This window comes from Chelmon rostratus, chromosome 14 (assembly GCF_017976325.1).
Source record: "Chelmon rostratus isolate fCheRos1 chromosome 14, fCheRos1.pri, whole genome shotgun sequence".
Taxonomy (NCBI): Eukaryota; Metazoa; Chordata; class Actinopteri; order Chaetodontiformes; family Chaetodontidae; genus Chelmon; species Chelmon rostratus.
The window spans coordinates 3,109,553-3,126,780 of NC_055671.1; the positions used below are offsets into that span (position 1 = coordinate 3,109,553).

Genomic DNA, 17,228 nt, shown 5'->3' on the forward strand with positions numbered 1-17,228 from the left:
CTGAACTTAATAAAGACCACTATAGACCACTATAGAATGGCTTCTACAGAGGTGCTGAAGTAAATTCTGGTTTACTGCTAGTACAATACGAACCCAAAAAGTTGGAAAGTTATGTAAAACATAAATAAAACAGAATGTGAACATTTTCAAATCCTTTTTGACTTATATTCAATTGAAAACAGTACAAAATGATATATGTTGTTCACTTTGTTTTACCTCAACACCTTCGTTGATATTTGTAAATATATCCTGATTTTGAATTTGATGCAGAAATGTGTTTCAAACAAGTTGGAACAGGAGCAACAAAAGACTGAGAAAGTTGTGGAACGCTCCAAAAACACCAGTTTGGAACATTCCTCCATACAACCCACTTGTGGTGTTATAGTAAAACGAAAATGAAAAGGCTTCAGGTGGTGTTTAATAATGCCTTTACGATGGGTCATCACTTTGATGGAGTGGGGTTTGCAAAGTAGATCTTCATGGTCACAAGGTTAATACTGTGAAATGGTTACAGTTTCCTCAGGTTTAGACACCAAAACTACATCCCAGAATCACTGGACTTCATGCAAAGGGAAGGTTCTTTAGATGGAAACATAATTATTGTTCACTTAATTTCATAGCATGAAAAACAATGAGAAAGTCAATGACAATTCTTTCTTTTTTGTGAAGGAGAAGATGACTTCCATGAAAGCCAAGGTCAGCAAATGGACATCAACAGAATCTGCAATCAAAAATACTTTTTCAGTGAATACATTTAAACTTGGAGAACCACAGAAACAAACACACAGAGACTCCCCCAAAGACCAAACATTTGAAATTCCAACAGGAAAAGAAGGAGCAGACAGTGAAATCACGATTGAAGCCATGTCTTTGCAGCAATCCTTAACATTAGAAGACCAGCATCAACGTGAAGACATCAATGAACAGGAAAACATGCATTCAGAGCACGAACAGAGACAAGAACACAAGGGTTCTGCAGTGGACATTAAGGAAGAGCAGAATGTTTTCTTACAGATACAGACAGAAATTCATGAAGAAACATTAATGGGTGACGATCAGACAGACATAGCAATAAATGTAAGAGAAAAGGTAAAAGTGGAAAAACAGATATACAAACTCAAGGAGAGAGAGGAGAAAATAAAGGAGCAAATAACACGTGATATGAAGAACATGGAAGAAAGAAATCAAGAGATAAAACGGCTCATGATGGAAATAAATGACCTGCAGAGCCAGAGACCAGGGACTGGAACTGCGGTACCAAGTACAGTCAGGGAAACTGGAATTGTGGAGGAATACAAAGAAGTTGTGAAGGCAAACAACGTTTTCAAACATGAAATAATTCATTATGAGGTGCAAGTGCAAAAGGAGGAGAGGGGCAATACGGTGAAGCAAGACTTAACTGATGAGTCTGACTTGAAGAGACTGGGCGCTGAGAAGCACAAACAAAGCCAGGAGTCAAGAGAAGATCTAGAGACACATACTGACGAGATGGATGGACGTTCTCATACACAGGACACAGGAAGCGCTGATATACAAAGACTGAGGGCAGAGATTCATAGAACACAAGAAATCATAAGATCAGTGAAACTTGAACTTGAAAACCAAGCTCAAGAAAGTAACATCGCTTCACATGATGACAGTGAAATTGAGGGATTGCTGCAAGACTTGAAACAATTCCAAGAGCTTTTGAAAATGGTAAAAGCTGAAATGAGGCAAAGTGAAATGCACCTGAAAGATGAAATGAGCAACATGAAATCCATGAAAACTGCAGCCAAGAAACAGAGAAGAGAACTGGATCAGAGGTTAGAGAAAACTTTGAGAGAGAAAGACGAATTGAATATTTTGAAAATAAAAGTGCAGAGACAAACTGAAGAGACTGAGCAGAAGTTGGAGAAAATGGCAAAAGTGAAGAGCAGCATGGTGACAATGGCTGCTAAAACTAGACAAAAGAGTGAAAAGATAGAGATTATGATGACGGAAACCAACGTAAAACTGGGACAATTAGAAAACCTGAATTATATGATTGAGGCGACAAAACACAAACTGGAAAATAAATGTCTTATAATATCACAGGAAAGGGCTGAACTTGAAAAACTCGTAACTGAAATCAGGCAGCCAAAGGATAGAAAATCTGCCTTGGAAAATCCAGAGAGCGAGAACGGAGACATTAGAAAACATGTCACAGCTGAAACAGACACAGAAAGGGAAAAAATGACAAAAAACAGAATGGGCAATGAAACGGAGCAAATGGAAAATGAAATTGTCAGACTCAGATCAGAAAATGGGAAACTGGAGGAGCACATAAAAATGATAATGGGCAGTTTGGATGAGAAAAACAGTGAAATTGAACAACTGAAAAAGGCAATAAGTGAGCAAGTGAAAAAGAAGAACGAGAGAGAAGAGCTTGAGATGCTGAAACAACAGATTGAAGTAGAGAGGGAGAAAGTGAGAAAAGGAAGACAACAAGCTGAGGCAGAAATACATGAGCTGAACTGTTTAAGGGAGAGTATTGAAAGACAGAAACCAGAGCTTGAAGAAAGAGTGCACATGACCAAAAAAGAAATGAGAGAGCTGGAGCTGCTGAAGTCAGAGCTGGAAACGAAGAAAAGAGAAAGTGAAAGGATATTTAAAAGGAGCATGAGAAAAAAGGAGGAGGGTGAAAGAATGTGGAATGAAATACAACGAGAAAAGATGTTACTGAGGAGAGAATCCCAAAAGAGAAAACGAGAATTAGACCAAAGACTGGAGAAAACCATGAGAGAGAGGGATGAGTTAGAAATGATGAGGATGAAACTGCATCATCAGAGGGCAGAGCTTGCTGATGAAAAGCAGAGCATCAAAGACAAGACAACTGTCATCCAAGTATACAAAGAAGAGGAAAAACAAGGGAAGGAACAGCAAGACGTGGAATGGATCAGGAAGACGGCTGAAATGTCACACCACAGGACAAAACTCACCAGTTCCATTACTGACCTTCAAAACATGAGACAAAATATCCATGTGCATTTGGAACTAATGAGGGGGGAAATGGGAATTCTGGAAAATGTACATGTACATTTATGGAAACAAACAGAAGATATCAAAGCACTAAAAGCTGAGAGCAGGACTGCAAGAGACAAAATAAGCAGAATAACATCTCAGATAAAGATGCACGTTGGAAAACTGACTTTACAAGCAAAAGCTGAGAGGGATGAAATGGCCCACGTATGGGACGATATCCAAAAACACAAACAGCAACTTGAAATCAAACTAGACAACATTAAAAGAGAAAGAAGGGAGATGGAAGTGTTGAAATCTGAGTTGGAAGTCAGAAAAAGAGAAAATCAACAGATGACCCGAAAAGGCATGAGAAAAGAGCTAGAAGTTAAGAATATGTGGGCTGAGGTCAAAGGACAAAAAGATGCCCTCAAGAGGGACACACAGAGGAGGAAGAAAGAGCTTGACGAACGAATGGAGAGGTTAATCAGAGAGCAGGATGAACTAAAGATTATGAAACTGAAGCTGCAAAGAGAAAAGGATGAGAGCAAAGGTGAAGTCAAACAGTCAGGGATGTCAGATCTTGAAAACCTGAAGGCAGACAGAAAGCAAGAGAGACAGGATCTGGAAATAATGAATAAGATGATGAACAAAGAGAAACTGGACAAAGAGCTGAGGGTCCTAATCAGTTCTGACAGTCAGACACAAACTGACATATTAGAACAAGAAAAACAAGTTCTAAAAGAGGAAAGAGAAAAGCTGGATATCACAAAGGCTGAGCTTCAAGAGAAGAAAGAACAGGCAGACAGTCTGTTTCATGAGATAACCAGAGAGAAGAACAACATTCAAGATCTGAAGCTTCAGGTTCAGACACAAAGAGACAAACTGGAAAATGCCATCAACATGATTACCTTCAAAGAAAAAGAACAAGAGCTCAAGGAAGATGAGTTTGAAAGACTGAAACAAGAACTGGAATCCAGTAAGATCAATGTGCTAATGGAAAGGGAGGAACTGGAAGTTTTGAGGAAGGATCTCAACAAGAAGAAAGAAGAGCTTGAAGTTACCATGAACAGCATCAGTGAAGAGAGAGAACAACTCAGTCAGATGAAGATAAGCATTGACGTGGACAGACAAGCACTTGCAAATGAGAGAGATCAAATGGAAGCAGACATATCTGAGTTTAATTTGAGGGAAGGTCAGCTCATGAGTGACATACTATCCATGCAAACCCTGAGAAGTAAAGTCAAAGCACTGAATGAAAAGATGTGTATGTACATGAAAAACAAAACAGACAAACTAGACCAAACCACTCAAGATGTGCAAAGATTATGTCTTGTATTGGAACAAAAGATTAAAGACTTTGAACAAGAGAAAGACCAGATGTCGGTTTATATGAAGCTGATACAGAAAGAAAAGGATGATCTGAAAGGTAAACTATCAGACATGGTCATCCAGAGAGAAGAAATGGAAAATCGATGGAAGCAACATCCTGTGTTAGAAAAACAAGAACTTGACAAACTGAAGACAACGCTGATGCAAGAGAGAGAGGATCTGAACAAAGAGAAACTGGACTTGGAGCTGATGAGTTCTGACATCCAGAAACAAACTGACAGACTAGAACAAGAAAAACAAGTTCTAAAAGAGGAAAGAGAAAAGCTGGATATCACAAAGGCTGACCTTCGAGAGAAGAAAGAACAGGCAGACAGTCTGTTTCATGAGATAACCAGAGAGAAGAACAACATTCAAGATCTGAACCTTCAGGTTCAGACACAAAGAGACAAACTGGAAAATGCCATCAACATGATTACCTTCAAAGAAAAAGAAATACATCTCAAGGAAGACGAGTTTGAAAGACTGAAACAAGAACTGGAATCCAGTAAGATCAATGTGCTAATGGAAAGGGAGGAAGTGGAAGTTTTGAGGAAGGATCTCAACAAGAAGAAAGAAGAGCTGGAAGTTACCATGAACAGCATCAGTGAAGAGAGAGAACAACTCACTAAAATGAAGACTGACAATGACAAAGAGAGAGAAATGCTTTTGAATGAAAAGGACAGCATGGAAGGTGAAAGGTCTGAGCTGAAGATGAGAGAAGATCAGCTCATGACTAAAATGAAATCCATAGAAACTCTGAGAGTAAATCTTCAACAGCTAAACCAAAGGATGAGTACAGACATGAAAAATAAAACTGACACTTTGCAACAAAACATTGAAAAAGTGCGAATGCTGTACGCTGATTCTGAACAAAAGCTGGCAGAACTTGATGAACAGAAAGAAAACATGGCTTGTCACATTGAGCTGTTAGAGAAAGAAAGGAATAGTCTGATAAGTATCATGTCAGACATGGTCATCCAGAGAAGACACATCGATAATCAATGGAAGCAAAGGTTTGACTTGGACAAACAAAACCTTGACAAACTGAAGGAAGAGCTGGAGCAAGAGAGGGAGGACGTGGACAGAGTGAAGGAGATAATGAACAAAGAGAAACTGGACTTGGAGCTGATGAGTTCTGACATCCAGAAACAAACTGACAGACTAGAACAAGAAAAACAAGTTCTAAAAGAGGAAAGAGAAAAGCTGGATATCACAAAGGCTGAGCTTCAAGAGAAGAAAGAACAGGCAGACAGTCTGTTTCATGAGATAACCAGAGAGAAGAACAACATTCAAGATCTGAAGCTTCAGGTTCAGACACAAAGAGACAAACTGGAAAATGCCATCAACATGATTACCTTCAAAGAAAAAGAACAAGAGCTCAAGGAAGACGCGTCTGAAAGACTGAAACAAGAACTGGAATCCAGTAAGATCAATGTGCTAATGGAAAGGGAGGAACTGGAAGTTTTGAGGAAGGATCTCAACAAGAAGAAAGAAGAGCTTGAAGTTACCATGAACAGCATCAGTGAAGAGAGAGAACAACTCACTAAAATGAAGACTGACAATGACAAAGAGAGAGAAATGCTTTTGAATGAAAAGGACAGCATGGAAGGTGAAAGGTCTGAGCTGAAGATGAGAGAAGATCAGCTCATGACTAAAATGAAATCCATAGAAACTCTGAGAGTAAATCTTCAACAGCTAAACCAAAGGATGAGTACAGACATGAAAAATAAAACTGACACTTTGCAACAAAACATTGAAAAAGTGCGAATGCTGTACGCTGATTCTGAACAAAAGCTGGCAGAACTTGATGGACAAAAAGAAAACATGGCTTGTCACATTGAGCTGTTAGAGAAAGAAAGGAAAAGTCTGATAAGTATCATGTCAGACATGGTCATCCAGAGAAGACACATCGATAATCAATGGAAGCAAAGGTTTGACTTGGACAAACAAAACCTTGACAAACTGAAGGCAGAGCTGGAGCAAGAGAAGGAGGACGTGGACAGAGCGAAGGAAATGATGAACAAAGAGAAACTGGACTTGGAGCTGATGAGTTCTGACATCCAGAAACAAACTGACAGACTAGAACAAGAACAAGAAGTTCTAAAAGAGAGAAGAGAAAAGCTGGATATCACAAAGGCTGAGCTTCAAGAGAAGAAAGAACAGGCAGACAGTCTGTTTCATGAGATAACCAGAGAGAAGAACAACATTCAAGATCTGAACCTTCAGGTTCAGACACAAAGAGACAAACTGGAAAATGCCATCAACATGATTACCTTCAAAGAAAAAGAACAAGAGCTCAAGGAAGACGAGTTTGAAAGACTGAAACAAGAACTGGAATCCAGTAAGATCAATGTGCTAATGGAAAGGGAGGAACTGGAAGTTTTGAGGAAGGATCTCAACAAGAAGAAAGAAGAGCTTGAAGTTACCATGAACAGCATCAGTGAAGAGAGAGAACAACTCACTAAAATGAAGACTGACAATGACAAAGAGAGAGAAATGCTTTTGAATGAAAAGGACAGCATGGAAGGTGAAAGGTCTGAGCTGAAGATGAGAGAAGATCAGCTCATGACTAAAATGAAATCCATAGAAACTCTGAGAGTAAATCTTCAACAGCTAAACCAAAGGATGAGTACAGACATGAAAAATAAAACTGACACTTTGCAACAAAACATTGAAAAAGTGCGAATGCTGTACGCTGATTCTGAACAAAAGCTGGCAGAACTTGATGGACAGAAAGAAAACATGGCTTGTCACATTGAGCTGTTCGAGAGAGAAAGGAAAAGTCTGATAAGTATCATGTCAGACATGGTCATCCAGAGAAGACACATCGATAATCAATGGAAGCAAAGGTTTGACTTGGACAAACAAAACCTTGACAAACTGAAGGCAGAGCTGGAGCAAGAGAAGGAGGACGTGGACAGAGCGAAGGAAATGATGAACAAAGAGAAACTGGACTTGGAGCTGATGAGTTCTGACATCCAGAAACAAACTGACAGACTAGAACAAGAACAAGAAGTTCTAAAAGAGAGAAGAGAAAAGCTGGATATCACAAAGGCTGAGCTTCAAGAGAAGAAAGAACAGGCAGACAGTCTGTTTCATGAGATAACCAGAGAGAAGAACAACATTCAAGATCTGAACCTTCAGGTTCAGACACAAAGAGACAAACTGGAAAATGCCATCAACATGATTACCTTCAAAGAAAAAGAACAAGAGCTCAAGGAAGACAAGTTTGAAAGACTGAAACAAGAACTGGAATCCAGTAAGATCAATGTGCTAATGGAAAGGGAGGAACTGGAAGTTTTGAGGAAGGATCTCAACAAGAAGAAAGAAGAGCTTGAAGTTACCATGAACAGCATCAGTGAAGAGAGAGAACAACTCAGTCAGATGAAGATAAGCATTGACGTGGACAGACAAGCACTTGCAAATGAGAGAGATCAAATGGAAGCAGAAATATCTGAGTTTAATTTGAGGGAAGGTCAGCTCGTGAGTGACATACCATCCATGCAAACCCTGAGAAGTAAAGTCAAAGCACTGAATGAAAAGATGTGTATGTACATGACAAACAAAACAGACAAGCTAGGCCAAACCACTCAAGATGTGCAAAGATTATGTCTTGTATTGGAACAAAAGATTGAAGACTTTGAACAAGAGAGAGACCAGATGTCGGTTTATACGAAACTGATACAGAGAGAAAAGGATGATCTGAAAGGTAAACTATCAGACATGGTCATCCAGAGAGAAGAAATGGAAAATCGATGGAAGCAACATCCTGTGTTAGAAAAACAAGAACTTGACAAACTGAAGACAACGCTGATGCAAGAGAGAGAGGATCTGAACAAAGAGAAACTGGACTTGGAGCTGATGAGTTCTGACATCCAGAAACAAACTGACAGACTAGAACAAGAAAAACAAGTTCTAAAAGAGGAAAGAGAAAAGCTGGATATCACAAAGGCTGAGCTTCGAGAGAAGAAAGAACAGGCAGACAGTCTGTTTCATGAGATAACCAGAGAGAAGAACAACATTCAAGATCTGAACCTTCAGGTTCAGACACAAAGAGACAAACTGGAAAATGCCATCAACATGATTACCTTCAAAGAAAAAGAAATACATCTCAAGGAAGACGAGTTTGAAAGACTGAAACAAGAACTGGAATCCAGTAAGATCAATGTGCTAATGGAAAGGGAGGAAGTGGAAGTTTTGAGGAAGGATCTCAACAAGAAGAAAGAAGAGCTGGAAGTTACCATGAACAGCATCAGTGAAGAGAGAGAACAACTCACTAAAATGAAGACTGACAATGACAAAGAGAGAGAAATGCTTTTGAATGAAAAGGACAGCATGGAAGGTGAAAGGTCTGAGCTGAAGATGAGAGAAGATCAGCTCATGACTAAAATGAAATCCATAGAAACTCTGAGAGTAAATCTTCAACAGCTAAACCAAAGGATGAGTACAGACATGAAAAATAAAACTGACACTTTGCAACAAAACATTGAAAAAGTGCGAATGCTCTACTCTGATTCTGAACAAAAGCTGGCAGAACTTGATGGACAAAAAGAAAACATGGCTTGTCACATTGAGCTGTTAGAGAAAGAAAGGAAAAGTCTGATAAGTATCATGTCAGACATGGTCATCCAGAGAAGACACATCGATAATCAATGGAAGCAAAGGTTTGACTTGGACAAACAAAACCTTGACAAACTGAAGGCAGGGCTGGAGCAAGAGAGAGGGGACGTGGACAGAGTGAAGGAGATGATGAACAAAGAGAAACTGGACTTGGAGCTGATGAGTTCTGACATCCAGAAACAAACTGACAGACTAGAACAAGAACAAGAAGTTCTAAAAGAGGAAAGAGAAAAGCTGGATATCACAAAGGCTGACCTTCGAGAGAAGAAAGAACAGGCAGACAGTCTGTTTCATGAGATAACCAGAGAGAAGAACAACATTCAAGATCTGAACCTTCAGGTTCAGACACAAAGAGACAAACTGGAAAATGCCATCAACATGATTACCTTCAAAGAAAAAGAACAAGAGCTCAAGGAAGACGAGTTTGAAAGACTGAAACAAGAACTGGAATCCAGTAAGATCAATGTGCTAATGGAAAGGGAGGAACTGGAAGTTTTGAGGAAGGATCTCAACAAGAAGAAAGAAGAGCTTGAAGTTACCATGAACAGCATCAGTGAAGAGAGAGAACAACTCAGTCAGATGAAGATAAGCATTGACATGGACAGACAAGCACTTGCAAATGAGAGAGATCAAATGGAAGCAGAAATATCTGAGTTTAATTTGAGGGAAGGTCAGCTCATGAGTGACATACTATCCATGCAAACCCTGAGAAGTAAAGTCAAAGCACTGAATGAAAAGATGTGTATGTACATGAAAAACAAAACAGACAAACTAGACCAAACCACTCAAGATGTGCAAAGATTATGTCTTGTATTGGAACAAAAGATTGAAGACTTTGAACAAGAGAGAGACCAGATGTCAGTTTATACGAAGCTGATACAGAGAGAAAAGGATGATCTGAAAGGTAAACTATCAGACATGGTCATCCAGAGAGAAGAAATGGAAAATCGATGGAAGCAACATCCTGTGTTAGAAAAACAAGAACTTGACAAACTGAAGACAACGCTGATGCAAGAGAGAGAGGATCTGAACAAAGAGAAACTGGACTTGGAGCTGATGAGTTCTGACATCCAGAAACAAACTGACAGACTAGAACAAGAAAAACAAGTTCTAAAAGAGGAAAGAGAAAAGCTGGATATCACAAAGGCTGAGCTTCAAGAGAAGAAAGAACAGGCAGACAGTCTGTTTCATGAGATAACCAGAGAGAAGAACAACATTCAAGATCTGAACCTTCAGGTTCAGACACAAAGAGACAAACTGGAAAATGCCATCAACATGATTACCTTCAAAGAAAAAGAAATACATCTCAAGGAAGACGAGTTTGAAAGACTGAAACAAGAACTGGAATCCAATAAGATCAATGTGCTAATGGAAAGGGAGGAAGTGGAAGTTTTGAGGAAGGATCTCAACAAGAAGAAAGAAGAGCTTGAAGTTACCATGAACAGCATCAGTGAAGAGAGAGAACAACTCACTAAAATGAAGACTGACAATGACAAAGAGAGAGAAATACTTTTGAATGAAAAGGACAGCATGGAAGGTGAAAGGTCTGAGCTGAAGATGAGAGAAGATCAGCTCATGACTAAAATGAAATCCATAGAAACTCTGAGAGTAAATCTTCAACAGCTAAACCAAAGGATGAGTACAGACATGAAAAATAAAACTGACACTTTGCAACAAAACATTGAAAAAGTGCGAATGCTGTACGCTGATTCTGAACAAAAGCTGGCAGAACTTGATGGACAGAAAGAAAACATGGCTTGTCACATTGAGCTGTTCGAGAAAGAAAGGAAAAGTCTGATAAGTATCATGTCAGACATGGTCATCCAGAGAAGACACATCGATAATCAATGGAAGCAAAGGTTTGACTTGGACAAACAAAACCTTGACAAACTGAAGGCAGGGCTGGAGCAAGAGAGAGGGGACGTGGACAGAGTGAAGGAGATGATGAACAAAGAGAAACTGGACTTGGAGCTGATGAGTTCTGACATCCAGAAACAAACTGACAGACTAGAACAAGAACAAGAAGTTCTAAAAGAGGAAAGAGAAAAGCTGGATATCACAAAGGCTGACCTTCGAGAGAAGAAAGAACAGGCAGACAGTCTGTTTCATGAGATAACCAGAGAGAAGAACAACATTCAAGATCTGAACCTTCAGGTTCAGACACAAAGAGACAAACTGGAAAATGCCATCAACATGATTACCTTCAAAGAAAAAGAACAAGAGCTCAAGGAAGACGAGTTTGAAAGACTGAAACAAGAACTGGAATCCAGTAAGATCAATGTGCTAATGGAAAGGGAGGAACTGGAAGTTTTGAGGAAGGATCTCAACAAGAAGAAAGAAGAGCTTGAAGTTACCATGAACAGCATCAGTGAAGAGAGAGAACAACTCAGTCAGATGAAGATAAGCATTGACATGGACAGACAAGCACTTGCAAATGAGAGAGATCAAATGGAAGCAGAAATATCTGAGTTTAATTTGAGGGAAGGTCAGCTCATGAGTGACATACTATCCATGCAAACCCTGAGAAGTAAAGTCAAAGCACTGAATGAAAAGATGTGTATGTACATGAAAAACAAAACAGACAAACTAGACCAAACCACTCAAGATGTGCAAAGATTATGTCTTGTATTGGAACAAAAGATTGAAGACTTTGAACAAGAGAGAGACCAGATGTCAGTTTATATGAAGCTGATACAGAGAGAAAAGGATGATCTGAAAGGTAAACTATCAGACATGGTCATCCAGAGAGAAGAAATGGAAAATCGATGGAAGCAACATCCTGTGTTAGAAAAACAAGAACTTGACACACTGAAGACAACGCTGATGCAAGAGAGAGAGGATCTGAACAAAGAGAAACTGGACTTGGAGCTGATGAGTTCTGACATCCAGAAACAAACTGACAGACTAGAACAAGAAAAACAAGTTCTAAAAGAGGAAAGAGAAAAGCTGGATATCACAAAGGCTGACCTTCGAGAGAAGAAAGAACAGGCAGACAGTCTGTTTCATGAGATAACCAGAGAGAAGAACAACATTCAAGATCTGAACCTTCAGGTTCAGACACAAAGAGACAAACTGGAAAATGCCATCAACATGATTACCTTCAAAGAAAAAGAAATACATCTCAAGGAAGACGAGTTTGAAAGACTGAAACAAGAACTGGAATCCAGTAAGATCAATGTGCTAATGGAAAGGGAGGAAGTGGAAGTTTTGAGGAAGGATATCAACAAGAAGAAAGAAGAGCTGGAAGTTACCATGAACAGCATCAGTGAAGAGAGAGAACAACTCACTAAAATGAAGACTGACAATGACAAAGAGAGAGAAATGCTTTTGAATGAAAAGGACAGCATGGAAGGTGAAAGGTCTGAGCTGAAGATGAGAGAAGATCAGCTCATGACTAAAATGAAATCCATAGAAACTCTGAGAGTAAATCTTCAACAGCTAAACCAAAGGATGAGTACAGACATGAAAAATAAAACTGACACTTTGCAACAAAACATTGAAAAAGTGCGAATGCTGTACGCTGATTCTGAACAAAAGCTGGCAGAACTTGATGGACAGAAAGAAAACATGGCTTGTCACATTGAGCTGTTAGAGAAAGAAAGGAATAGTCTGATAAGTATCATGTCAGACATGGTCATCCAGAGAAGACACATCGATAATAGATGGAAGCAAAGGTTTGACTTGGACAAACAAAACCTTGACAAACTGAAGGCAGAGCTGGAGCAAGAGAGGGAGGACGTGGACAGAGCGAAGGAAATGATGAACAAAGAGAAACTGGACTTGGAGCTGATGAGTTCTGACATCCAGAAACAAACTGACAGACTAGAACAAGAACAAGAAGTTCTAAAAGAGGAAAGAGAAAAGCTGGATATCACAAAGGCTGAGCTTCAAGAGAAGAAAGAACAGGCAGACAGTCTGTTTCATGAGATAACCAGAGAGAAGAACAACATTCAAGATCTGAACCTTCAGGTTCAGACACAAAGAGACAAACTGGAAAATGCCATCAACATGATTACCTTCAAAGAAAAAGAACAAGAGCTCAAGGAAGACGAGTTTGAAAGACTGAAACAAGAACTGGAATCCAGTAAGATCAATGTGCTAATGGAAAGGGAGGAACTGGAAGTTTTGAGGAAGGATCTCAACAAGAAGAAAGAAGAGCTTGAAGTTACCATGAACAGCATCAGTGAAGAGAGAGAACAACTCAGTCAGATGAAGATAAGCATTGACATGGACAGACAAGCACTTGCAAATGAGAGAGATCAAATGGAAGCAGAAATATCTGAGTTTAATTTGAGGGAAGGTCAGCTCATGAGTGACATACTATCCATGCAAACCCTGAGAAGTAAAGTCAAAGCACTGAATGAAAAGATGTGTATGTACATGAAAAACAAAACAGACAAACTAGACCAAACCACTCAAGATGTGCAAAGATTATGTCTTGTATTGGAACAAAAGATTGAAGACTTTGAACAAGAGAGAGACCAGATGTCGGTTTATACGAAGCTGATACAGAGAGAAAAGGATGATCTGAAAGGTAAACTATCAGACATGGTCATCCAGAGAGAAGAAATGGAAAATCGATGGAAGCAACATCCTGTGTTAGAAAAACAAGAACTTGACAAACTGAAGACAACGCTGATGCAAGAGAGAGAGGATCTGAACAAAGAGAAACTGGACTTGGAGCTGATGAGTTCTGACATCCAGAAACAAACTGACAGACTAGAACAAGAAAAACAAGTTCTAAAAGAGGAAAGAGAAAAGCTGGATATCACAAAGGCTGACCTTCGAGAGAAGAAAGAACAGGCAGACAGTCTGTTTCATGAGATAACCAGAGAGAAGAACAACATTCAAGATCTGAACCTTCAGGTTCAGACACAAAGAGACAAACTGGAAAATGCCATCAACATGATTACCTTCAAAGAAAAAGAAATACATCTCAAGGAAGACGAGTTTGAAAGACTGAAACAAGAACTGGAATCCAGTAAGATCAATGTGCTAATGGAAAGGGAGGAAGTGGAAGTTTTGAGGAAGGATATCAACAAGAAGAAAGAAGAGCTGGAAGTTACCATGAACAGCATCAGTGAAGAGAGAGAACAACTCACTAAAATGAAGACTGACAATGACAAAGAGAGAGAAATGCTTTTGAATGAAAAGGACAGCATGGAAGGTGAAAGGTCTGAGCTGAAGATGAGAGAAGATCAGCTCATGACTAAAATGAAATCCATAGAAACTCTGAGAGTAAATCTTCAACAGCTAAACCAAAGGATGAGTACAGACATGAAAAATAAAACTGACACTTTGCAACAAAACATTGAAAAAGTGCGAATGCTGTACGCTGATTCTGAACAAAAGCTGGCAGAACTTGATGGACAGAAAGAAAACATGGCTTGTCACATTGAGCTGTTAGAGAAAGAAAGGAATAGTCTGATAAGTATCATGTCAGACATGGTCATCCAGAGAAGACACATCGATAATCAATGGAAGCAAAGGTTTGACTTGGACAAACAAAACCTTGACAAGCTGAAGGCAGAGCTGGAGCAAGAGAGGGAGGACGTGGACAGAGCGAAGGAAATGATGAACAAAGAGAAACTGGACTTGGAGCTGATGAGTTCTGACATCCCGAAACAAACTGACAGACTAGAACAAGAACAAGAAGTTCTAAAAGAGGAAAGAGAAAAGCTGGATATCACAAAGGCTGAGCTTCAAGAGAAGAAAGAACAGGCAGACAGTCTGTTTCATGAGATAACCAGAGAGAAGAACAACATTCAAGATCTGAACCTTCAGGTTCAGACACAAAGAGACAAACTGGAAAATGCCATCAACATGATTACCTTCAAAGAAAAAGAACAAGAGCTCAAGGAAGACGAGTTTGAAAGACTGAAACAAGAACTGGAATCCAGTAAGATCAATGTGCTAATGGAAAGGGAGGAACTGGAAGTTTTGAGGAAGGATCTCAACAAGAAGAAAGAAGAGCTTGAAGTCACCATGAACAGCATCAGTGAAGAGAGAGAACAACTCAGTCAGATGAAGATAAGCATTGACATGGACAGACAAGCACTTGCAAATGAGAGAGATCAAATGGAAGCAGAAATATCTGAGTTTAATTTGAGGGAAGGTCAGCTCATGAGTGACATACTATCCATGCAAACCCTGAGAAGTAAAGTCAAAGCACTGAATGAAAAGATGTGTATGTACATGAAAAACAAAACAGACAAACTAGACCAAACCACTCAAGATGTGCAAAGATTATGTCTTGTATTGGAACAAAAGATTGAAGACTTTGAACAAGAGAGAGACCAGATGTCGGTTTATACGAAGCTGATACAGAGAGAAAAGGATGATCTGAAAGGTAAACTATCAGACATGGTCATCCAGAGAGAAGAAATGGAAAATCGATGGAAGCAACATCCTGTGTTAGAAAAACAAGAACTTGACAAACTGAAGACAACGCTGATGCAAGAGAGAGAGGATCTGAACAAAGAGAAACTGGACTTGGAGCTGATGAGTTCTGACATCCAGAAACAAACTGACAGACTAGAACAAGAAAAACAAGTTCTAAAAGAGGAAAGAGAAAAGCTGGATATCACAAAGGCTGACCTTCGAGAGAAGAAAGAACAGGCAGACAGTCTGTTTCATGAGATAACCAGAGAGAAGAACAACATTCAAGATCTGAACCTTCAGGTTCAGACACAAAGAGACAAACTGGAAAATGCCATCAACATGATTACCTTCAAAGAAAAAGAAATACATCTCAAGGAAGACGAGTTTGAAAGACTGAAACAAGAACTGGAATCCAGTAAGATCAATGTGCTAATGGAAAGGGAGGAAGTGGAAGTTTTGAGGAAGGATCTCAACAAGAAGAAAGAAGAGCTGGAAGTTACCATGAACAGCATCAGTGAAGAGAGAGAACAACTCACTAAAATGAAGACTGACAATGACAAAGAGAGAGAAATGCTTTTGAATGAAAAGGACAGCATGGAAGGTGAAAGGTCTGAGCTGAAGATGAGAGAAGATCAGCTCATGACTAAAATGAAATCCATAGAAACTCTGAGAGTAAATCTTCAACAGCTAAACCAAAGGATGAGTACAGACATGAAAAATAAAACTGACACTTTGCAACAAAACATTGAAAAAGTGCGAATGCTGTACGCTGATTCTGAACAAAAGCTGGCAGAACTTGATGGACAGAAAGAAAACATGGCTTGTCACATTGAGCTGTTAGAGAAAGAAAGGAATAGTCTGATAAGTATCATGTCAGACATGGTCATCCAGAGAAGACACATCGATAATCAATGGAAGCAAAGGTTTGACTTGGACAAACAAAACCTTGACAAACTGAAGGCAGAGCTGGAGCAAGAGAGGGAGGACGTGGACAGAGCGAAGGAAATGATGAACAAAGAGAAACTGGACTTGGAGCTGATGAGTTCTGACATCCAGAAACAAACTGACAGACTAGAACAAGAACAAGAAGTTCTAAAAGAGGAAAGAGAAAAGCTGGATATCACAAAGGCTGAGCTTCAAGAGAAGAAAGAACAGGCAGACAGTCTGTTTCATGAGATAACCAGAGAGAAGAACAACATTCAAGATCTGAACCTTCAGGTTCAGACACAAAGAGACAAACTGGAAAATGCCATCAACATGATTACCTTCAAAGAAAAAGAACAAGAGCTCAAGGAAGACGAGTTTGAAAGACTGAAACAAGAACTGGAATCCAGTAAGATCAATGTGCTAATGGAAAGGGAGGAACTGGAAGTTTTGAGGAAGGATCTCAACAAGAAGAAAGAAGAGCTGGAAGTTACCATGAACAGCATCAGTGAAGAGAGAGAACAACTCACTAAAATGAAGACTGACAATGACAAAGAGAGAGAAATGCTTTTGAATGAAAAGGACAGCATGGAAGGTGAAAGGTCTGAGCTGAAGATGAGAGAAGATCAGCTCATGACTAAAATGAAATCCATAGAAACTCTGAGAGTAAATCTTCAACAGCTAAACCAAAGGATGAGTACAGACATGAAAAATAAAACTGACACTTTGCAACAAAACATTGAAAAAGTGCGAATGCTGTACGCTGATTCTGAACAAAAGCTGGCAGAACTTGATGAACAGAAAGAAAACATGGCTTGTCACATTGAGCTGTTAGAGAAAGAAAGGAATAGTCTGATAAGTATCATGTCAGACATGGTCATCCAGAGAAGACACATCGATAATCAATGGAAGCAAAGGTTTGACTTGGACAAACAAGAACTTGACAAACTGAAGAC

General features: G+C 39.3%; 1 protein-coding gene across 10 annotated transcripts in view; it reads left to right on the forward strand.

The window, feature by feature from the left end:
* The window catches only part of si:ch211-250g4.3 (titin homolog), a 31,855-nt gene that overhangs the window by 5,000 nt on the left and 9,627 nt on the right, over positions 1-17,228 (forward strand). For 3 of the 10 annotated variants that reach the window (XM_041951876.1, XM_041951875.1, XM_041951878.1), the window contains one exon: positions 670-16,449. In XM_041951876.1, the coding sequence (XP_041807810.1) occupies positions 670-16,449 (15,780 nt within the window). The remainder of the gene's footprint in view (positions 1-669; positions 16,450-17,228) is intronic. The other 7 variants (XM_041951883.1, XM_041951880.1, XM_041951877.1 and 4 more) reach the window with 7 other exon arrangements.